Source organism: Microcaecilia unicolor, chromosome 6 (assembly GCF_901765095.1).
Source record: "Microcaecilia unicolor chromosome 6, aMicUni1.1, whole genome shotgun sequence".
In the NCBI taxonomy this organism is placed as follows: domain Eukaryota; kingdom Metazoa; phylum Chordata; class Amphibia; order Gymnophiona; family Siphonopidae; genus Microcaecilia; species Microcaecilia unicolor.
Window position 1 is genome coordinate 285,861,171 of NC_044036.1, and position 25,381 is coordinate 285,886,551.

At 43.2% G+C, this 25,381-nt stretch overlaps 1 protein-coding gene across 1 annotated transcript in view; it reads right to left on the reverse strand.

Moving 5' to 3' along the window:
* Positions 1-25,381, reverse strand: part of DBH (dopamine beta-hydroxylase) — a 64,346-nt gene that overhangs the window by 29,065 nt on the left and 9,900 nt on the right. Inside the window, exons 4-6 of the mRNA XM_030206097.1 lie at positions 22,398-22,574; positions 22,205-22,304; positions 10,587-10,753 (exon numbers count right to left, since the gene is read on the reverse strand). Coding sequence (XP_030061957.1) covers positions 10,587-10,753; positions 22,205-22,304; positions 22,398-22,574 — 444 coding nt within the window. The remainder of the gene's footprint in view (positions 1-10,586; positions 10,754-22,204; positions 22,305-22,397; positions 22,575-25,381) is intronic.

The window sequence follows — 25,381 nt, forward strand, 5'->3', positions numbered from 1 at the left end:
CAGTGACCATAATATGATCAGTTTTGATATCGACCTTGAAGTAACTGTACACCAAAAGTCAAATACGTTAGCGTTTAACTTTAAAAAAGGAGACTATGATAAAATGAGAAGAACGGTAAAAAAAAAACTTAGGGGGGCAACTGAGAGAGTAAAAACTGTACAACAGGCGTGGACGCTGTTCAAAAATACCATCCTGGAGGCCCAGGCCATATATATTCCGCGAATTAGAAAAGAAAGACTGAACTCCAAAAGACAGCAGGCCTGGTTGAAAAGTGAGGTGAAGGAAGCTATTAGGGCTAAAAGAAACGCCTTCAGAAAATGGAAGAAGGAACCGTCTGAAAATAACAAGAAGCAGCATAAGGAGTGTCAAAGCAAATGCAAGGCGCAGATAAAGAAGGCCAAGAGGGACTACGAAAAAAAGATAGCATTAGAGGCAAAAAAACATAGTAAAAATTTTTTCAGTATATTAAAAGCAGGAAGATGGCAAAAGAATCGGTTGGGCCGCTGGATGACCGAGGGGTAAAAGGGGTGATCAAGGAAGACAAAGACGTAGCGGAGAGACTGAATGAATTCTTTGCTTCGGTCTTCACCGAGGAAGATTTGGGTGGGATACTGGTGTCGGCAATGGTATTTCAAGCGGACGAGTCGGAGAAACTTACTGACTTCACGGTAAACCTGGAGGACGTAATGGGGCAGTTCGGCAAACTGAAGAGTAGCAAATCTCCTGGACCGGATGGTATTCATCCTAGAGTACTGATAGAACTGAAAAATGAGCTTGCGGAGCTACTGCTAGTGATATGCAACTTATCCTTAAAATCGAGCGTGGTACCGGAAGATTGGAGGGTGGCCAATGTAACGCCCATTTTTAAAAAAGGCTCCAGGGGAGATCCGGGAAATTATAGACCGGTGAGTCTGACATCGGTGCCGGGGAAAATGGTAGAGGCTATTATTAAAAACAAAATTACAGAGCACATCCGAGGACATGGATTACTGAGACCGAGTCAGCACGGCTTTTGTGTGGGGAAATCTTGCCTGACCAATTTACTTCAATTCTTTGAAGGAGTAAACAAACATGTGGACAAAGGGGAGCCGGTTGATATTGTGTATCTGGATTTTCAAAAGGCGTTTGACAAGGTACCTCATGAAAGGCTACAGAGGAAATTGGAGGGTCATGGGATAGGAGGATATGTCCTATTGTGGATTAAAAACTGGTTGAAGGATAGGAAACAGAGAGTGGGGTTAAATGGGCAGTATTCACAATGGAGAAGGGTAGTTAGTGGGGTTCCTCAGGGGTCTGTGCTAGGACCGCTGCTTTTTAATATATTTATAAATGATTTAGAGATGGGAGTAACTAGCGAGGTAATTAAATTTGCTGATGACACAAAGTTATTCAAAGTCGTTAACTCACGACAGGATTGTGAAAAATTACAAGAGGACCTTGCGAGACTGGGAGACTGGGCGGCTAAATGGCAGATGACGTTTAATGTGAGCAAGTGCAAGGTGATGCATGTGGGAAAAAAGGACCCGAATTATAGCTACGTCATGCAAGGATCCACGTTAGGAGTTACGGACCAAGAAAGGGATCTGGGTGTCGTCGTCGATAACACACTGAAACCTTCTGCTCAATGTGCTGCTGCGGCTAGGAAAGCGAATAGAATGTTGGGTATTATTAGGAAAGGTATGGAAAACAGGTGTGAGGATGTTATAATGCCGTTGTATCACTCCATGGTGCGACCGCACCTTGAGTATTGTGTTCAATTCTGGTCGCCGCATCTCAAGAAAGATATAGTAGAATTGGAAAAGGTGCAGCGAAGGGCGACTAAAATGATAGCGCGGATGGGACAACTTCCCTATGAAGAAAGACTAAGGAGGCTAGGGCTATTCAGCTTGGAGAAGAGACGGCTGAGGGGAGACATGATAGAGGTATATAAAATAATGAGTGGAGTGGAACAGGTGGATGTGAAGCGTCTGTTCACGCTTTCCAAAAATACTAGGACTAGGGGGCATGCAATTAAACTACAGTGTAGTAAATTTAAAACAAATCGGAGAAAATATTTCTTCACCCAACGTGTAATTAAACTCTGGAATTCATTGCCGGAAAATGTGGTGAAGGCGGTTAGCTTAGCAGAGTTTAAAAAGAGGTTGGACGGTTTCCTAAAGGACAAGTCCATAAACCGCTACTAAACGGACTTGGAAAAATCCAAAATCCCAGGAATAACATGTATAGAATGTTTGTACGTTTGGGAAGCTTGCCAGTGCCCTTGGCCTGGATTGGCCGCTGTCGTGGACAAGATGCTGGGCTCGATGAACCCTTGGTCTTTTCCCAGTATGGCATTACTTATGTACTTATGTACTTATGTCATCTGTGGCCACCCAGGGTCAGGATTCTTTCATGTTGCTTGTTCTGGTGAAGGGCTGAGTTTATCAGGAGCATTGTATGTATTTTATTATATCTTCCTGGTTGTCCCAGCTGCAGGAACACCCAAGCCAAGGAAGCATCCTTGGAGCAGTATGTACAAAAAGGCAACTTTCCATGGAATGCGACTCAAAGACTTGGGACCTAGTACAGGTGCCTTGATGCTACTGGAACACCTAGCTAGTGCAAGGCGGGCATGGACTGAAGCTGTTCAGCGAAATGCACAGCTGAAGGAAAAAAGAGGGCATGAATTTATTTTATTTGTTACATTTGTATCCCACATTTTCCCACCTATTTGCAGGTTCAATGTGGCTTACATAGTACCGTAAAGGCATTCGCCAATTTGAGCTGTCCTGCTGTTAAAAGCTGACGTCATGTGACCCAGCTAGATAATTGGGAAGCAGGTCAGTGCACATCCTAAGAAGACACAACCACCTAGCTGGAAAGGAATGGCGGGTCAAGTATATCAAAATAACAGTAGAATGTGGCTTGGGTGCTTCCTGAATGGTGTTTTGAGGGTTGTTGGTTAATAATAAAGCTGTGGCCCATAAGACTTCACATACTTGTTAGATGTATTTCATTTGCTAAATATGTGCCTTAAAGGAGATGAGTGGAGTGCCGGGTGGGTGTGCCGCCTATCTATGTTATACCTTGTAGCCAGCAACACAACATAAAGAATTTTTGGTTCTGCCATATTCTGAAAGAGGCTGACTGAATGCTCCTTATTTCCTACCTCACTATCTTCCTGTAGTGACTCTTCTCCCCTCCCCTCTCTGGGAGCCATCACAATGGCAACCTTGTTCTAGAGACAGCATGGGGTGCTTCCCCTTTGGCTAGCACAGCAATCAATTCCAATTCATGGAGTAGTAAGGCATTCAGAGGATAATTTCTGTGCTGTTGGGGCTGGTTCTTGGTGTTTATTTTATAAAGGCACATGGGCATCTTTACAAGATACCAAATAGTCCATCTATGAGATCAAAACTTGATGAAAACAATTCAAACAAACTAATAGGAACACATCCAGCAGAACATATAAGTGGTAGCTTTTTAGGATTTCTCGGATGAATCTCATTTTAGTAGTGGTCGTGATCTATCTGAGAGAGACTACCTACACATGTGGTTTTTTTAGATGAACAATTGCTTTGGCGAGTGAGAGGGTGAGAACGTTGAAGAGGAGTTGCCCCTCAATCTAAATGGCAAGCCCAGTTACAAGACAATATCGAACTCAGAATCAGCAGTGAACAATTCAGCTCCTTTAAGATCAACAGTTGGACTGAATATTTTAAATCTTGATCTGGGTTTTATTCATACAGTTTCATATGATCCTTTCAAAATGAGAATTGCATTACATCAATTCTTTCATAAACTCCAATTAATAATTTTTTTTTGCTAATCATGAACCAATACTGGATTTATCTATTTTTGTACCAAAATCTAGACAAATACCTCCAGATCCTTTTGACTCTCATATTATGACATTTCAAAATTTACTGCTAAAGGAGATACAGAATTTGGAAACTCCACAATATTTTGGTAACGGTTGTGCCAACTTGGAACCTGATCAGCAAACAGCTCTACATCTGCTTTGGTCTAACCCAGATCTAGTGATTAGCCATGTGGATAAAAGTGGCACTGTTGTAGTTTTGCATCACTCAATTTCTTTGGAAGAAGCTATTTGACAGTTATCTAAATATATGTTTTATCAACGATTATCTGAGGATCCTACCCCTAGACTTCTCAAGTAAACTGAATAATACTCAGAGCTGGGACCCATTCAACCTTAGGTCCAACTCCCCCCTTCCATGTCCCCACCCTGCACCACAACTACTACTCCATTTATTGCATTAAACATGACACAACACCAACTTGTAGTAACAAAGGCCACAGTTTCATTTATTAGTACAAATTATGGCAAAAAACACAAATCATCAGCAGTCTAATTGATATCTAAAGGAAAGATGGTGTGTCTGAGTCTCTTATTGATTTATATGTTATTAAGTCTTTTGGAATATTATATATGCATGTTACAATAGTTTGTAATGAGCTTGCATATACATCATGAGTATATTACATATCCTTTTATATACCATTATACATTCCTTTGAGCATTCGCTTAGGCTTTAGATATGATAATATATTCTGATTATTTGTTTCTAGTGTTGATTCTCTGGTATTTTTATGCGTTTTTATTATTTATTTTTATGCAATTAATGCTTATCTATTTTTAATACGTTTTTATGATTATTTGTTTTCAATGTTATCCATCTGGTATTTCTCATGGAATTATGTTTATATTTCAGTTTGTCTTGTGACCCCTGACACAGACATATGCTTATACTGAAACATAGCTGTGTCAGGTCTTGATTGAATGCTGGCAATAAAGAGTTTCCTGGTTCCCATATATCTCCACTCCTTTTTTGGTTTCATGATTCATACTCTTGAAATTTCCCTCGTGCAGAGTATATCCTGAAACATGATTGTGTTGGAATGGAATGTTTTTTTATTATTGAATGAATCTTGAAGACCCATTAGAGAATGGATTTTTGCAGAAGAATTTTTCTTCCGATAAATTCATGTTTAATATAAATTATTTTTGTAATTTAAAATTGGACCAGTGAATGAGAATTAAGAGCACAGTTTGGAAAGCTTTAATAAATAATTCCAATTTTATTGCTCTTCTGATGTTCCTACTATAAATAATATTCTCCTAGATATATTCCTTTGAGTTTGTTTGAACTGTTTTCTTCAAGCCTTTATAAGATAAAGCATAAAATAGGTTCCCTTTTATAAAATTATCCTCTCAGTGTATGTGCAATCAGCCAAATGTCCCCTTCTCTCTTTCAATGAATTTCTCTAAGACCTAATATGTTTTATCTTCACTTCTTGGCTGATATTCACTGCAGTTACACTCACAAGACTCATGGTAGCATCGTCATAGGAACCTGGACTCTAGCCACATCTTTGCTACTCACTGCATGACATTGATCAAGTCACTTATAATACCATTTTAGATAGGTTGTGAATGTATGAATCTTTCAATTTGTTAGTGAAAATATGCAGAAAATGGAACATACAATGGCTGTACATGTAAGTGCCAAGTAAAACTGACATATCTGCCCTCCCCCCACCCCAGGTAAAATGTTGAAAAAGTTGAGAAAACGTATAGGCGATGCATGTGAATATTAGCAAAATACAATAAGCGTGTCATGTTGGTTCATAAACGGGGCGTAAATAGTGGGTCCAAATATGAAAATATGTGCATGCCTGGACAATACATTCAGTACCCAGTGGTGGCAAAGACCCCTAGCCATGGAAGAAACCTGGGTAGCACCTGCAGGGAAAAATGTATATTTGGTCCTGGCGGCAGTCATACATATGCAATGTTAGCCATCCTGCAGCCATGCTGCTTGCAATGCTTGCTATCCAGTCTCTGGTAGCAGCGATATATATTGAGATTCACTGTCCAAATGCCATTCCAGGCAACACATACATGGTTTTTCCCATTACTGCCTAGGGAAGCCATAAGGCACTATGCAGAGCCATTTGCAAGTAGTTCAGGCCCTACAATATATACAGTGCCCAGTATTGGGACCTGTCATATGTATGTGCAAGATAGAAGCTGGAGGGAGCACATCTTCTCTGAGAAGGAAAGCGACCTCCTGGCAATCCTAGTAATGCAAAATGAGGAACACCTCTTCATGGAGGGGAGGTTCAGGGTCCCACAGCAGCAAGAAGGGTCTGGGAGGAGCCTAGCAAGGTACAGACCCACACTGCCAACCAGCCCCTATTCCCACCCCACTTGTGTGACACCCTGCCAATCCATATAGCTAGCATGATGCTGACAGCACATGCACAAAGCTTCAGATGTCTTAGGTTACAGCACAAAGGAATCTGTTTAGAAGGAATGGATCTACGGAATCTTAGCGGAGATTGGGTGGCAACGCCGGTAATTGGGAAGCAAAACCAGTGCTGGGCAGACTTCTACGGTCTACACCCTGATCGTAACTGAATAGATATGGATGGGCTGGAGTGCAAGAGTGCTCAAAAAATGAAATGTACTCGTAAATAAAGGCTTCCCACGGTAGCGCTACCAGGGGAAGCCTTGTGGACTGTTAAATTTTTGAGACTGGGAAATGTTTGGAGTTGTTACCCTCCAGCAAGAAAAAAGAGCAAATATACAGAAAAAAGACAGCATGAACTAAAAACGTCTAAAGATAAGTTCACGTTTATTTATTGAACACATTTCATTTTTTGAGCACTCTTGCGTTGTGGTAATAGCACGTACACTTATATATTAGAGATAGCCCTATGAAAGATATGCTATGCCACCGGGCAAAAACAAATGATATTGCCTTAAAAGTGGTGGTTGTTTCTGAGGGTTCTCTATCAAATACTCAATTTGATTAGGCGAGTGTGGACATCTAATTCTAAAAGAACAACAATATTGAAAAATAATACTATTGAAGAGAGTGTCCACTTGTATGGTGCTATTAGCCCATACTGTTGGAGTTATATCTTTGGTTTTGTAGTTTCGAAGTCATTTTTACCAAGGATCTCTGGGGAGATTTTACGTATTATACACATCTGATGATGGCAGCAGCCTGGATCATCTCCGGCTAGCCCGCTCCCACTGTATAGTATTTGTGCATACTTTTTCCCTAGGCAGTTTTCAAGTTCAAAACTTCCTCACAGACTTTGTATAATTGCTGGTCTATTCAAGATTCTGCATATGAAGTTTGACTCCCTTTTAAGGGCACCTTTATGGCACCTACTGTCGTCTTTTGCATTAGACTTGCCTGATCATTAAGAACACCTTTAGGTTAAAGCCAAAAATCTGGTTCAGAACTGTCTTCAGTACAGAAATTAAACTGTATAAAAAACAATAAAAAGTGATTATATAATTGCAGGTTTTCTATTATGAAAGAGAATAAGAGTTTTGTAAGAAGGAAGGAGGCCTTAGCTTTTCCCTACTCATCTCTCCTGGTTCTCCTTTACCAACAGCTGCCCCATTATCTCCTGCACATTATTAATGGCTACTTAAACTCTTGCTATTATTGACAGGTGGAAATGGTGGTTATATATTGACAGAAGGGGAGGAAAAATCTGATAATAATTAAATGTCAGTGCTGCTGCCACATCTAAAAATAATTTCCCTTTCTGCCCACTCACTCCAGCAGGATAAGACAGGCTGCCAGGGCTCAGCTCATACTCCTCGATAATTATTACACCTCTCAGTCACACTGAGGCTTTTATCCTTGCATAAGGAAGCTGACGGTTCATAGTCCCCTGCCTGTTCTTGATACACTCTTTCAGCAGGCCAGCTCTGGTGGGTGTGAAGAACACAATGGAGGAAGGAAAGTTGATTTTTATCCAAATATTTCTAGGATCCTTGAGGGATCTCTTTAACTTATAAGACATATTGCTTCCTTCTTTCTCGGGTTGAAAGGTGTTCAGTTAGATACTAAAGTGGCTCCTGTACCACAAGAATAAAAACTGCAGGTTTCTTATTGGCATAAGGCCTGACCTGAGTGTAACTAAAAATATAGGGGCTGATATTTTTAACTAGGTAGAATAGACTCCTGCCTGGTTAAATCATGATGAGCAGACAATACCTAGATTTTCAGTGGCACTTAACCATACAGTGCGACTACTGCAACACTCTGCTAGGGAAGTGTAGAGGCAGAATCAGAGAGGAGCCGGGAGTTATGCAGACACTGGCAATATTCAGTGCCATTGCTTGCACAGTTAATAAGGCATGGAGGACTGCATAAAAGGCAGTTCTGTTTGACAGGAATGGGTTGGTCATTGTTTCCACTTCTTGAACCCGATCTATCAATGGGCGGAGCTGCAATCTTGATCAACAAAGCTGTCCCCTTTGAAGAATATCAATGCTGTACGGATGAACAGGACTGCTGTGTCATAGTGCACTGCTCTCTGTATGGGCATCCCCATCTTTTGGTATCTTTATGTGCCCTTAACATCTATGATAGAACATTTTTCCCAACAATCCTTAAAGTACTACTCAACTTCCCTCATTGCCTGGATGTTTAGAGAATGCTCCATCCAGTAGAATATGCTTTCACTCATGTATCCCAAGCCCACCTCTCAGACAGTAGGCTGGATTTTATCCTTATGTCTGTATCTGATTTTGCAAATGTGGATGATGTGGATATAGTACAGGTAGGCATTTCTGATCATGCATTGGTCCATTTAGCTTTGACTATCCCTCGTAAAGAACTCTGACCACTTTGGTGCATGCCCCATTATCTGAGGGATGATGTCCAATTTCAGAACTTTTTATCTCGAAAGTGGGAAGAGTATAGCCAAATGAATGCACGCCATAGATCTACCCCAGGCCTCTTTTGGGAAGCGGGCAAGGCCGTGAGGGGAGAGATTATCTCTTATATGGCCACTGGCGGGAGGTGTCTCAATCACCAAATTTTATTGTTACAGAATCAGCTTAGACAAGCACAATGGGACAGGACAACGACAAATAAAGAACAGTACCGCCAGATACAAACTGCGCTGAATGGCTTAATCCAGTGATTCCAAACCTGGTCCTGGAGGCACCCCTGCCAGTCAGATTTTCAGGATATCCACAATGAATATTCATGAGAGAGATTTGCATGTACTGTTTTCATCTTCCAGTCCATTGCTCCAAATATCTGCCTATAGTGGGTAATGCTGACTTTGTCCCGGGCATACTGGACGCACGCTTTAAACATTGGCTGTACAGAGGTTTAACCCACATTCACTATTTGATAGATGAGGAGGACTCTGCACTTTTATCCTATGAGGAACTGAGGAGAACATATCATTTCCAACCAACGGACTGGTATCCGTATATACAGGTGCGCTACTATACTTCTTCCTTGCTATGAACCAGATTTTGATGATTTTTGGCCGATCCTGGTGGTCACTAAAGTCTTGGTGGGCTGTCACTATGACATTTTGAAAATACCAAGACAACTTCACCCACTCTGTAGGGTGATGGTCTCTGGATATCAGCTTACTGACAAGTTTTTGACTAGCTATTCAGGAGCCCCACTATTAGCGGAAAGTATCCAAATACAAGAATTACAAGTTTCTCTTATGTATGTACATTCATCCTTCACAAGCCAAACGGATGGGCTGCCCAACTGATGGTGCTTGTATTAAATGTGGTGCCCCCAATGCTTCATACAAACATTGCATATGGTTCTGCCCTTCAATCTCCCATTTTTGGCAGGCATTATGGACACATCTGGCAGGAATGTATCAATGTCAGTGAGGCCAGTCTCCTTGATAATGTGTCCGCTATCCCAGAGGGCTCCTGCTTGAAGGGACTTTTCTCCATAAGGCTTTTTCTCCTAGCAAAACACTGCATACTTTTGCAATGGATTTATCCAAAATTCCCGAACTTGGCACAAAGGAGATGTTATATGCATGAATTATTGCGCATGGAAAGACTATTAGTCAACTGAAATGGGCGACCGGCCAGGCAGCAGTTTCTTAAACTCTGGGCGCCATTTCTGGACACCTTGACTGCTCAAATCTGCTCCATCATCTTAAATGACTTGGAGTTGTAATTATGCCTGTATTGTATGTATTTATACTCTTAAAAGGCAGTTCTGTTTTTGACCAGTTATTCTGTGCCAATGCCTGGTTAGGACCTATTACTGAATATCCAGGTCCAAATTAATTGGAGGCAGTCAACATTTAAAGAAACACTGACTGCCACTGGCTGAATACTAAACCAATTCAGCATTAGTCACAAAGAAGGAAATCAAAACATCTTGCAAAGAGACCTGCTGCAGTAAGAATTCATGACAGTTGGTATTTCTTACCCCCCCACCCCCCACAAAAAAAACATAAAAGGAGTCCAATGGGATTTGAGTAAGACTCCAACCACCCTTCTTCCATAATGGAGCTCGGTGCTGGATGTTTTGGGGGCATAATCCTTCTGTGTGTGGCTGTCACTATGATCTACTCTTAAAGAGAATGTTTGCACAAATCTTGCTGGACTCCATTTATGTTATCAACATTTGCCTTAACATGCACTTCAGGTATCTCCCTATATATATATCTACCCTGGCACTAATACTGTATTCGGGCTTGGAAGGACATATTTTGGGGTGTGCCTTAGCTTCTTTCCAGAGCCAAACTGGCTGGGCATTGCTGCCACACTCACCAGCTGAGTACATTTCTCAGTGCAGTAACCAGACAGCACAAACTCCTTTTGTTGTGGTGGAATTGCCATCACTGGGGTGTACACCAAGCCTAACTCCATGATGCCAGCATCGTACTTCCGCAAGGTGGGGGTGTAATGAAGGAGGATCCCAGAGGAATCACGACGCCCTAGCAGAGGGAGAGAACTAGTTACCATTAGGATGTGACAAGCAGGGATAGAAACAGCAGGGTCAATATCCAAAAGGGTTTAAACAGGCAGAAGAGGCTCCTGTCTGGTTAAACTTGCTAAGCTAACCAGTCCTGGATATTCAGCAGCACTTAACCAGTTAATGCTGCTGAATATCCCTGCTAATCAGCCATGCCCCAACCAGCTAGGTTAGGGGTGAGCTGGGGACAGCATATCAACGTAGCCGGTTAATGGCGATAGTCATTCTGCTAACTAGCTAAGTAACCACATAAAGTTAGGACAGCAAAACATCTGAATAATAGCTAGTGCCAGATTAACTTCCAGGTCAGCTGACAAACCTGGATATTCAATGCCAGGAACCATGTATTCCCTGGCATTGAACCTCCAGGGTTAGCTCAGCCCACAGCTGGAAACAGCTTGCAAGGCATTTACTGCTGAGGGCTGAATATTCCCCCCAGCAAGCAGTGTTGTATAGTAATGAAGTTAAAGTAATTTGCTTCAATACTTAAGTAAAACATTTCATTACTTTTACTTGTTACCGAGTACCATAGGCACCGACTCCATGGGTGCTGTGGGCGCTTGAGCACCCCCAATATTTTCACCCGCTGGAAGTCGGAAGTTCCCTTCCCAGCCAGCCTGACCTGCCCGGTGCCTGCCTCTTCTCCCTCGCCTTCCTGCGTGCCGCCCAGAATTTAAAAGTCATCTTACCTCGGGATCCCAGCAGCAGCAGTGAAAGGCAAGCAGGCTCGGTGCTTCAGCCTTCCCTTCTCTCTCAGCTCTGGTCCCGCCCTCATTTCCTGTTTCCGCAAGGGCGGGACCACAGCTGAGAGAGAAAGGAAAGCTGAAGCGCCGAGCCTGCTCACCTTTCACTGCTGCCGCCAGGACCCCGAGGTAAGATGACTTCAGATCTTCAATACTGCAGCTTCGCATTGGACAAAAAAAAAAGTTTGAGCAGGCGGATAACTACAGGTGGGCCCTTCTCCCCTTCCTTGTTTCCTGCTGTTCAAGAGTCAGGAGCCTCTGCTACAGCTGCAGCTTCCCTTAGCTCTGTCAGTCTCTATTCCAACCAAGATTTAAAAAAAAAAAAATTTTTTTTGTAATGCTGGTGGGTATCTGGGTGGAGGATTGCCAGATTGGGAAGGGAGGGGAGATGCCATCATGCTAGACTACGGGGGAGGGCAGGGCAGGATTGATACTGGGCTACAAGGACGAATTGAGGGGTCGAGAAGGACCCCAGTAGAAAAAGGGAAACATGGTTAGATACTTGTTGTTGATCATTTGTTATGTTTTCTTTATTATATGTTTAATTACATGGGAATATGATAATTTACTGTGTTCACTGCTGTGATACAACTGCCATTAGCAGTACATCATATTTCATAAACAAACACACATTTTGTAGTCTCAAAAAGTACTTTTTACTCAAAAGTATAATATTAGGCACTTACTTTTTCACTTTTAATTGAGTACATTTTAATGCAATTTTCATTGTGCATTTATCTTTACTTTTACTTAAGTACTTTTACCTAGTACGTTAAACAACACTGCCAACAAGTATAAATAGCCTTAGCAGTAGAGAACATACTGCATCCATTTGTGATGTATGAAAATTGTTGATTTGGTTTTTGTTGCTTTTACCACTTAATGACAAAAATTATTACACCTCGGCTTTCTGCAAACTTTAGTGTAGTATTGAGAAAGTGAAATCGTACAACCTGTTCCCTAGAGAGATCCTTCCATTCCTGAGATTCCTGGATCCTGATTAGTTTTACTGCTCCTGCATGACCCTGTTTGTCTTACAACCATTTGATACAGTGAGGCTTCCTTAATAGCCTTGTCCATAATCTGAAGGCATTAATTTGGGAGAAGCTTTACAATCGGTACACTGATATTCCCATCCAGTTTTAGGATGTTACCTCCTGTCCTCTATGGGATAAACTGAGGAGTCCTTATTTCATTATAGGCAGAGTAGTATAACACTAGTATTAGGGGTGAAAAGTGACTGGACCAGAAAAGATTCTGATGGGCCGATGATCAGAAGCAAATGCAGGTGCTAGAAGCTGTTAGCGCCATACTAGTGCCTGCGCTTGCTACTGCCCTATGATCAGAGCCCCGAGCACGTGAAACAATCTGCTCGCGGGCTCTGAATGCAACTAGCATGCAAATGCATGCAAAACAGGGCTCTTAGCGCAAGTAGCATGCAAATGCATGCTAAACCTATTCATCCCCAATGATCTGCGACCAGCGCGCCAAAGATTTTAGGACACGTTGGGAAGGACTTGAGGACTTGGGCTGATCCATGCATGTCTGTGACCTATAGGTGTGCATGTATGTGTCCTAGAAAGTAGACACCTTTGGTTCAGAATGAAATTTCTTGAATTTATAGTTATTTGCCTAAAACGACTGGTGGACCTGGGAAGAGAGTCTTGTAGATTCTCAGTTTGCAAATGGAATCAATTGTGAAGCTCTATCTTTGCACCATTTTGGGCTCTTTATCATGGAGAAGATGCACCATAGGTGGAGTGGAGGGGGGGGGGGGGGGGGGAAGGCAAAAGTTTCTTCAAAAGTATCTTTGAAAACTTTTTGCTTGCGGGCTCTGAACGCAACTAGCATACAAATGCATGCAAAACAGGGCTCTTAGTGCAAGTAGCATGCAAATGCATTCTAAACCTATTCATCTCCAATGATCAGCAACCAGCACGCCAAAGATTGGCATGCTGGCTGCGGCAAACCCTACGCCAGCTCAGAGCTGGCGTTAGGGTTTGCAGACCATTGGGGAGGAATGGTGAGCCCTGTTCAGAATGCATTTGCTTGCTTGCAGGCCCCAATTCCTTCCAATGCAGCAGTCCCCTACAGGAACCCCAACCTGACCCCCCCCCAGAAACAGGGGGCTGGAGGTCCGGCAGACCTCTGGTTCCTCCAACCCCCCCATCACAGATTCAGGGGGGCTGGAGATCCGGTGGGTCTCCAGCCCACCCTAACCTCCTCCCCCCAGCATCCCTCCGATGTCCCTGGTGGCCCAGTGGGCCGCTGGTCAATTCCTCCCCCCACTTGGTGGTCTAGAGGCCCTTCCTCACCCCTCTATCTTCAGTTGGAGGAGGGAGGTGGCTTCTCTCCTCTTCCATTGGCGCTGCCTGGAAAATGGCATGAAGCCCTGCTCAGCACATCCCACCGGATCTCCAGCCCCCCTGAACCTGTGACAGGGGGGGGGGGGGATCGGCGGGGCCTCCAACCCACATTTTGCTTGGCTCAGGGTGGGGGTACTTGGGGTACTTGGGGTCTAGTGGTCCCATGGACCTCCAACCCCTGTGTTTGACAGGTCTGGGCTTTTGACAGCCCAGACCTGTCAAACAAGTGCGGGAGGATTGTCAAGTGCGGGAGGATTGTGCCTGAGTTCATGGTCAGGCACAATCCTCCCGCACTTTTTTTTTTTTTTTTTGTTACATTTGTACCCCACGCTTTCCCACTCATGGCAGGCTCAATGCGGCTTACATATTTTATACAGGTACTTATTTGTACCTAGGGCAATGGAGGGTTAAGCGACTTGCCCAAAGTCACAAGGAGCTGCCTGTGCCTGAAGTGGGAATTGAACTCAGTTCCTCAGTTCCCCAGGACCAAAGTCCACCACCCTAACCACTAGGCCACTCCTCCACTCCACTTCTACCCCATGATCAGAGAGAATTGTGTGCTTAAATTTGCATGCAATTATCTCTGATCATAGGTGCAGTAAAGCCCCGCACTGTTCCAGCGCTATTTTTAGAGCGCTGTTTGGAACAGCGCGGGGCTTTTGATCATCTGCCTATGAATGCACTTTTGCTATGGTGCAGTTTCAGCACCTTCTCTAACTTCTGGAGGAATAAGTGTAAGAGGGTAGAATGTGGAGGCTGCCATGTCTAGGTAAATTGTGGTGATGTTTAAGGAGAAAGTGCTGATATGTTTGCATTCATGGCTACGATAACAGATGTTAAAAGGAGACTGCCAAACTTTCATAGGCTGAGCACTGAGAAGGAGGAGAAGAGATGGAGAGAGGAAGCACAAGGGAAGGTATGGAAGGAGGGAACATCGGATCATCATAGTGCAGGGCTGGGAAATGAAGATTTTCAGAAGCTGCTCTTAGGGACAATTTCTCCTAATGGAGTTCATTTTGCACATACTGACAGTAATGAACTTCACTTCTAAGCCAGGTTATGTGGAGTATGATCTCAGTCTTTCAAATTTACTGCTAATGCTCACTGCAGTATTTGCACCTGTATGGTGATGTCTCTGTTTCTGTACATTTCAACTGGGTTGGTACTGACTGGATGGGGTAATTTGGGCAAGGAGCCATCTACTGAAGAGTTTCTCCACATTTCCAAAGGTCACAAAAGACACATTTGGTTAGCATGGATTTATGTTTGGTAAACTACTGGTAGGAGCAGACATAAGGAAGGAACATGGAAAGTTTTCAAGGATCCTGTCAAAAGCCCAGGCCTGTCAAACACAGGGGCTCGAGGTCCATGAGACCACCAGACCCCAACTACCCCCACCCTGAGCCAAGCAAAATGGGGGCTGGAGGTCCCTCCGACCCCCCCCCCCCATCACAGGTTCAGGGGGGGCTGGAGATCTGGTGGGATGCGCTGGGCAGGCTTCACGCCATTCTCCAGGCAGCGCCCATGGAAGAGGAGGGAGGCCACCTCCCTCCCCCAACTGAAGATAGAGGGGTGAGGAAGGGCCTCTAGACCACCAAGTGGGGGGAGGAATTGACCGGCTACCCACTGGGCCACCAGGGACATCAGAGGGATGCTGGGGAGGGGGGGACCAGAGGTCTGCCGGACCTCCAGCCCCCTGTTGCTGGGGGGGTCGGGTTGGGGTTCCTGTAGGGGGCTGCTGCATTTGAAGAAATTGGGGCCTGCTAGCATGCAAATGCATTCTGAACAGGGCTTACCATTCCTCCCCAATGGTCTGCAAACCCTAACGCCAGCTCCAAGCTGGCGTAGGGTTTGCAGTGGTCAGCATGCCAATCTTTGGTGCGCTGGTCGCTGATCATTGGGGATGAATAGGTTTAGCATGCATTTGCATACTATTTGCGCTAAGAGCCCTGTTTTGCATACATTTGCATGCTAGTTGCGTTCAGAGCCCGCAAGCACACAGTTTTCAAAGATACTTTTGAATAAACTTTTGCCATTCCCCCTCCCCCTCCTCCACTCCCCCTATGGTGCATCTTCTCCATGATAAAGAGCCCAAAATGGTGCAAAGATAGAGCTTCACAATTGATTCCATTTGCAAACTGAAAATCTACAAGACTCTATAATACTTCCCTAACTCTTTTCTCTGCACCCCTACCCGAGCTCTAAGGAAGGTTAATATAATTATTTGAAAAACATTCTAAAGCAAAAAATTTCTTCTTGTTTAAGTTTTTATGAAAATGTTGTAAACTGATATGAACATGAATGTTTATAATTTCTTTATTTTTTTCTCTACCTGTTTATCTTAAACAAGGTAATCCTTGTAAATTGTAATTAAAAGCATAAATAAACTAAAAAAAAAAAAAAAAAAAAAAAAAGATAGAGCTTCACAATTGATTCCATTTGCAAACTGAGAATCTACAAGACTCTATTCCCAGGCCCACCAGTTGTTTTAGGCAAATGACTATAAATTCAAGAAATTTCATTCTGAACCAAAGGTGTCTACTTTCTGGGACACACACATGCACACCTATAGGTCACAGACATACATGGATCAGCCCAAGTCCTCATGTCCTCCCCCACATGTCCTAAAATCTTTGGCGCGCTGGTCGCTGATCATTGGGGATGAATCTTTGTGAGAATCATACTCTAAGGGAAGAAGTTATGAGGGACACACACACATCCCTCTCCTTCTCTCCTCTGTCTCCCTCTCTCTAAATATTTTCAAACTTGTCTTCCACTATATCTTATGCACTGCTTCCTATCTTAAACTTAGTCCTGATATAAGATTGTTTACCTGTAGCTTGTGCCCTGCTCCTACTATCTTAAACCTGTTAATTTTTCTATTATTTGATAGCACTGATTTTGAAGAAATCAGATTTTTCTGTGCCTTATTTCTGCAATAGTGTTATTAGTCTCCTATCCTCTCCCCCACAGTTTCTCTAAAGCAGTCACCTAGCCTTGGAGTCAGGCCTTTGTTATCAAGCAGAGGTGTGGTAAGGTGGTTTAAAATACAGCATTGGAGATAGGTTTCACAGCAAACACATTCTTCAGACCATTGGTTGTTTAGTCCCTCCCACCTTGCCCTTCAACCACATACACATTCTTCAGACCATTGGTTGTTTAGGCCCTCCCACCCCGCCCCTCAGCCAACCACCCCAAGGGTGACACTTCTAATATAGTTTGTCTAATACACTGTCTAATGGGCGTAGCCAGACCTCGGCAGGAGGGGAGGACCAGAGCCGAGGTGAGGGGGCACATTTTAGCCCCCCGCTATAGACCCCACCACCACCTTTGACCCCCCCCCCGGCGCCCCGCCAACCCTCCCCCACCGCCGCTGTCAGGTACCTGTGCTGGCGGGGGTCCACAACCCCCGCCAGCCGAAGTCCTCTTTAGCCGGTCTCCGGGCCGGCGCATTGCTGCAGCTGATGTGGAAGCCTAGGATCGGTCCTCGGGCCGGCTCTCTCTTTTACTTATTTTTTTTGTGAATGATATTGCGGAAGGACTGTCTGGTAAGGTTTCTCTCTTTGTGGATGATACCAAACTCGGTAATAGGGTGGACACCCCGGAAGGTGTGATTGGCATAAGGAATGATCTAGCGAAGCTTGAAGAATGGTCCGATAATTGGCAGCTAAGATTTAATGCTAAGAAATGCAGGATCATGCACTTGGGTTACAAGAATCCAAAGAACAGTACAATATAAGGGGTGAAGTGCTTCTATGTATGGAAGAAGGACAAGACTTCAGAGTGATTGTGTCTGTTGACCCTAAAGAGGCCAAACAGGTTGAAAGGGCAATAGTCAAAGCCAGAAGGATGCTTGGGTGCATAAGGAGAGGGATGGCCAGCAAGAAAAGAGGTGATAGTGTCTTTGTATAAATCTCTGGTGAAGCCCCATTTAGAGTACTGCATGCAATTCTGGAAACTGCAACTACAGAAAGATATAAACAGGATGGAGTAGGTCCAGAGGGTGGCTACAAAATTGGTAGGTGGTCTCTGTCATAAAACATATAAGGACAGACTTATGAACCTTAATACGAATATGCTGGAAGAGAGGCGGGAGAGAGGGTATATGATAGAGGCATTTAAATACCTCAGTGGTATTAATGTACAGGAGGAGAACCTTTTTCAAATGATGGAAAACACTGGAATGAGAGGGCATAGGATGAAGTTAAGAGGACATAGGAGGAATCTAAGAAAATACTCTTTCATGGAAAGGGTAGTGGATGCGTGGAATAATCACCTGGTGGAGGTAGTGGAGACATACAATACACTGTGTCAGAATTTTAAAAAGCATGGGACAGGCACGTGGTATCCTTTAGGAAAAGGAGGAGTTAGTGGTTACTGAGGATGGGCAGACTGGATGGGCCATTTGGCCCTTATCTGCCATCATGTTTCTATGTTTTTATATACAGTGCACTCCATTTAAGTGCACATCGGATAAGCGCATGCTCTGTTTAACTGCATGTCGTACTTTGGTCCCGTTTTTGGCGCCATCAATTTCTATGGGGACAAACTTCAGTTTAGTACACCACTGATAAGTGCAAGATTCACTTATATGCATGGTTTAAGACCACTCCTCTGCAGGAAAGACTCCGCATAAGTGCACGCACGGAATATGGAAGCCGATTGGCGTGTGACAAAAGGGCGGTAAATTTGAAATCTCATTGGTTATCTGCCACAGGCAGAATAAGCAAAAGAATGTTGTTAGAGTGTACACTGGAGTCGTCGTCGTCGCGCAACCGTAAGACTTTAATACTGGCTGAACGAATAGAAGTTCTTAAAAAATTAGAAAACAAAGTCAAGCATCTATTGCTAAAGAATATGGTGTCAATCTCAGTCAAATTTCACATATCTTGAAGCAGAAAGACCAGCTTCTGGAAGACTGGCAAAACAATACAAATCCACACCGGAAACGTAAACGGGCAGGAAAAGCAGAGGATATAGAAGATGCTCTTCTTCGGTGGTTTTCTCAAGTCAGGAACAGACAGTTTCCTGTCAGTGGTTCACTGCTTATGGAGAAAGCTAATCAGTTAGCTGAAAGTCTTGGACTAACTGAATTCAAAACCACTGTTGGATGGTTGGAAAAATGGAAGGAGAGGAACAACATAAAATTCAAGAAACAGCAAGGTGAAAAACAAGACGCTGATGACTTTGGTGCTGAAAATTGGGTTGTTTCAGTTCTTCCTACCATCTTGAATGAGTTTGCACCTTGTGACATTTTCAATGCTGATGAAAACGGTCTCTACTGGCGAGCGATTCCTGATGGAACACTTTCATTCAAACAAGCCGAAACTACAGGAAGTAAAACGTCGAAGGACCGACTGACAATCCTCCTTTGCTGCAATATGGATGGGAGTGAGAAGTTGGAACCCCTCATCATTGGAAAGAGCAAACAGCCCCGTTGCTTCAAGAATGTTAAGCGACTTCCTGTGTCATACGAGGCTAACACAAATTCATGGATAACTGGGGAAATTTGGAAGCAGTGGCTAAAAAAGTTACTAGAATGTGGGCACAAAAGCATCAGATTTTGTTGCTTTGTGATAATTGTGCTGCACACAGTGATGATGTCAGGCTGTCTAATGTCAAGGTGGTCTTCCTGCCACCAAACACTACCTCTCTGATCCAACCTATGGATCAGGGCATAATAGCCAATTTCAAACAACATTATCAGGCTCTTGTGCAACGTCATCTGATGAGCGTTATGAATGACCAGACTGGCAAGGATAAACATGCTGTTGAACTGGCTCGTAATCTATCACTGTTGGATTCCCCACATATGCAGAAAGAAGCCTGGAATCATGTTACACAGGCAACCATTGTGAACTGCTACAAACGGGCAAGCTTTGTTAAGGATGTGGAGAAGGACGAAACAGATGCAGCTGTTGCAAACGCGTCAGATGAACAGGCTATTGACATCCAGCTGGTGTTACTGAAGAGGAGTTGCATCACTACATAGCTGTTGATTACGATCTACAAACAGCTGACGACAGCACTGATGTCGAGATATGCGCCTACACGCAGGCAACGGCTGATGATGAAACAGATGATGAAATGAGCAGCAAGGCACATGCTGATGAAATTCAACAACCTCCTGTCACTTTTGCAAGAGCGCTGGAAAGTCTCAACACCGTGCAGGCCTATCTGGAGGCCACTGGATGTCAGTGCTATGACGGTTTTTACCATCTGGCATATGTAGTCTATGGAACTCATTGACACAAGAGTGTACAGAGAACTATGACTGATTACTTCAAGTAAGCCTAATGTCAGTTAACGGAGACTGTATAACGTCAGTTAATGGAGACTGCATACTGTACGTATAATAAACAGTACTGTACATATGTTTATCAGATGTTACGCTTCTTTGGGTCACAACAGTTAAGTGCATGCTCCAGTTAACTGCATGTATTTCTTTGGTCCCAGACCCTTGCACTTAAGCGGATTGCACTGTATATATATATACAGATCACTCCTGACGTTGTTAGAGGCAGGACCAGATCGATCCTGCCTGGCAAATCAAGAGCCAGCACGCGGACGATCCCACCAGGACAGTCACCTGAGGGCATGTCGGCAGCTCAGTAAGTCTCAAAGAATATTGCCATTATCTGGATAATTACCTGCTCTCCCCTCCCTCCACCCACAGAACTTTAACGTCTCGCTTCCCAGAAGTAACCACTGGCTGAGAGGCTGTAGGCAGCAGCATTGGTTCTCTCTCCTTATACTTGCTCCTGTCAGCCCTCCAATTTTTGCCTTTAGCTCTGCAGTTATGAAGCCATGCTGTTCCTTTCAGCTGCTTGAAGCTGTCAGGTTTGCTGGAGGTCAAAATTATTGCTGGACAAAGCCTTTCTAGCGTCTTGCCTCTTCTGACAGAACTTCCTGTTTCCGGGCAGGACGTTACAGCATTTTTGGGTGATTGAAAGGAGAAGCACGCCTGCAGCACTAAAGACAAAGTCGGAGGGCTGAGAGGCGCAGGTATAAGAAGAGAGAGAACGTGGACTGTGGGGGAGGAGTGAGGGTTCAGGAGTGAACAGAGAGAGAGAAAGGGGACCACAGGGAGGGGTAGGGATTTAGGAGAGCAGGAAAAATTGCTGGTAGAAGGAGGGCAGAGAGAGAGAGAGAGAGAGAGAGAGAGAGAGAGATGTTTGAGAGGGACAGATGCTGGAAATAGGGGATGAAAAAAACAAGGGAGACTGTGGTCATGGAGTGGAAGGGAGAAATGGTGATCATGGAGGGCAGGGGAGAGCTGGTGCCCATGGAGGGGAAGTAAAGGGAAAAGAGGAGAAAACAGGAGGAGACTGTGAGTGGGAAGGGGAGAAATGGTGCCCATGGAGGCGAAGGGACCTGGAGAGAAGAGAGCCAGGAGGAGATGGTCATACACACTCACACTCACTCTCTCTCTCTCTCTCTCTCTCTCTCTCTCTCTCTCTCTGAACTCACTCTCACACTCTCTCTTTCAGACAGTCGCACACACACACACACACACACACACACACACACACACACACACACACACACACACACAGTTTCTCTCTCTCTCTCTCTCACACACACACACACACACTCACTCTGTCTCTCTCACACACACACACACACACAAAATATTACCTCCTGTACTTTTACAAGACAAACAGAAGCAGGGAGAAATTTATCTCCTCATTTCTTGACTCTCGCTCTCTCTTTCAGACAGACGCACACACATACACTTTTTCTGTCTCTCTCTCTCTCTCTCTCTCTCTCTCTCTCTCACACACACACACACACTCACTGTCTCTCTCTCTCTCTCACACACACACACACACACACAAAATATTACAATAAGGGAATTACATTTCACAAAAAAAAATGTTGCCCGTTTTAATGGGCTTAATGGCTTGCATTAACATATAAGAATTGATGGTAACTCATCTTGAAGATTAGCAAAAAATCTTGCCTGTTTTAATGGGCTTAATGGCTTGTGTATATATCAGCTTTCTTTCCTTGGAAAAGTAGGTTTCACATTAAATTATATAGACTTAAAAGGGAATTTGTGCTTTTTCCCGGTTGTATTGTGACCAATATATTCTGGCACCTCATGCTCAGAGCACTGGTAGTTCAAGTAGTCACTAAGCAAGTGATTATAGAGTCAGCATTATATTAATGGCTACTATATGATTTCTAGATGTATATTAATTAATAAGACCTAAATTATTAAAGAGAAAATAATAAGTCACCAGTTTTCAGCCTCTTCTTTCTGTAGGGTTTTCACACTCCTGCATGCTGAGATTATCTTACCTGCTATCTGGAGCGGATTGTGGTAATGAACCTCCAGACGTAAAGACCTAGATCCAGCTCCCCCAAAAGGCAGTCCGACATCTTCTGGGTAGGGAAATGCCTACAAGTGGCAGGAGGAGAGGGTGTAAAAGGTGGAATGGCCAGCACAAGAGTAGAGAAAGGGTAATGGTGTCTGTTAGGCTGCAGTACGTACCTGAGCACCCATAGCCCAGGCAGCCAGGACATGTCTGCAGAAGTTCAGTCGCTCTGGTTTCATCTTGGAATCACAGGGCCCATTGTATTGAGGGTAGGTGTTATATTCTGGAGCACACTGGAAGAGCTCAATGTGATGAACAATGGCCTCATTACCTTTGGTGATCACTGGCTCATACTGCAAAGGACAAGCAGTAATTGTCATCACTACCATCAGGCAAGCAATATAGTCACCAACCAAGATGGTCAGTATTACCTATTTAACCCTTTTCCAATATTTTAGAAGCCATATTTGTGATATAAACCTGTAAATGCTGACATTTATACATATACCAAGAATAAATATGAAAAAACAAATTTTAGAAAGCTGGGATTAACATGTGTAAATCTTAACTATACGCATATGGCAAAGGGGCATGACTTGAGTGAGACCAAAAAAGGCACATGGATTTCCCCAGTCAGTGATCACAGATATCAGCATCGGGATTTATAACTGCTCCTGGATACCTTGTAAAATGGTTGTTTTGGACATGCTTTATAGGAAGGATTAGAGGAGGTTGTCTTCTTTGTCCTCCAGTGCCCCCCCCCCCCCAATTGATAATGCCAAATGATTATAGCCTCTGCACTTAATTGAGAGTTTTTAGACATGTAGGTTTCCAACACGACTGACATACATATCTAAGTATGGGCACGTACACATCTAGGTTCTGACCTATCAATTTATACCTTTAAGTGTAATGGTATCAGTTTATTATTGAAATATGTAGCATGATATTTTGCTGGATCATATATAGCAATACAAACATACAGCTTTAAAAATACAGTTTTAAACTACAGCAGAGAAAATAGTTTCATTTCAAGCCCCTCTCTCCCCCTCCCTTTCTCCTGGGGACTTTTGATAGCAGGGATAGTCAATTACAAACACTTAACAAAGACAAAAGAGAGATATATAGCTTCCTCTGCCCTCCCACCTAACAAAAGCTTGACTAAGGTGGGTACCTGAATACTCCATCCAAACATCTCCGAAAACCAAAGACCCATGAGACAGAAAGTCTGGGACCCCATTGAAAACAAAGTACTCAGAGGAAAAGCATAAACAAAACATTTGCCTGTCATCAGAGGTATACCTGCCCCCTCCCATCAGCTTTCAGACATGTGCAGAAAGGAAGGACTTATAATGTGTATCTGCTCCAGAGACTGAGCAGGAAGCCTTTTCACATTAAAAGACCATTTGTCAGCAAGATCCAGACAGCAAGTCTTGTGATGTCATAAGACATGAGACCAAGATACCACAATGCTTTGCAAATGCCCAAGGGTCATGTGCAAACCAGGAAACCAAGACAAAGATCCACATGGCATGTCTTCCTGCAGCTTGCAAGAGTATAAAAGATAGAAGCTGTTCCAGACAAGGGAATGCTTCCCTTCAACTGCAACACAGATCCTTCTCTGCAGATTCTCTCTTCCTGGAACCTGTAGCCCACCTGCCTGCTATGAGGACCTCTTCTGCAAACATATGCTTACCTCATGCTGTTCATACTATGTAACAAGGACTTGAAAGTAACAAAACTTTTGATCTAGACCTGCTACTTTACTTTACTTAAGCACAGATTATCTGTAAAGATCTGTAAGACCTACCTCTTGGTTTGCAATATTATTTACATGATTTGTATATTAAATCAGCCTTTTTGAAGCTAAAAATATGGTCTCTTTGTGTTCTGAGTATATGGTATCTTTTAAAGTTATACTGATAGTGCATGGACACCTTTAAACTTAGTGCCATGCTCTGAGTACATGCTTTCAAATCTTACAGTACAGAATACTGCATTTCAACAGAAATATATACTTAATTTATTTAATTTATTGCAATATTGCAATTATCACCTTTGGTGATTGGTGGAGAAATTAATATCCTAAAACTTATAAATACAACGCCTGCTCTTAAATTATAAACAGTAGCGAGTGCTCTAGAGCTCTTTTCCCCAAGTAAATCATTTCTTGTAACATAAGAACTGACACACAGATGCTGAGTTGCCTCCATTGATGTTTTAGATGTTGATATATGTAAAATAGTTGCTTCTGCTGCACTTTGCCAGTACATACATGTGCATTCTTGCATGTGTTTTAGAAAAGGATCTATGCTGGCAGATCCTTTTCTAAAATACTACCGGATTAATTGCACACATCCTGACCCAGATGTCTCAGTTCTGATTTATATGTTTTATCTAAAATGCAGAAGTTTGCACTCTGTATTATATTCAAAATTACACATTCTGCATCAACTAAATTTGTGAATTGGTTACCCATTACTATCAAATACGTTTAACCTTTCCCCTATATTCTCACTGAATTTCTTAGCTTGAAAAATAATTTGGTGGCCTACCTGAAATGAGTTGTTAACATTTCGCTGTGCTTTCTCTCTCTACCCCTTGTGAGAATACAATCCTGGTGGCCCAGTGGACATCTGTCCACAATGTGAGGACAAATAAACCATTATCACATTAGGACTTAACCATCACAGAAACTAATGAATCTCTTAGCCACAGAACTGGATCCTGCAGATCAAGAGTGAAGCCCTATTCACAAAGAGGTTTAGAAGAAACAACTGGTCTCTGTGTGTGATGCCATTTGGGACTCTTGCAAATATAACCTTCTCCTGCAGGTGCAGGCAAATTACAGGACAGTGTCTTAAAGAAATTTAAAAATAACAACTCAAGAAGTAATTTAATGTTGATGAGTTTTGCTCATTGCCATGAATAATTCTAAACTGTAAACCTTAATTAGACAGGAGAACAGACATATTAGTTGAATTATCAGGTGTTATTGTTTCCTTTACAAGCTATTATATTATACTTTGCAATCCAGATGCACAGAAGTGATCCACTTGTCAATTGCCTGTTTTCTGATGTCTCTTACTGGGAGTGCAGAGAAAGGCCTATCCTGATACATTCCTCAGTCTTTTAAAAAATATATATTATTGAAAGAATC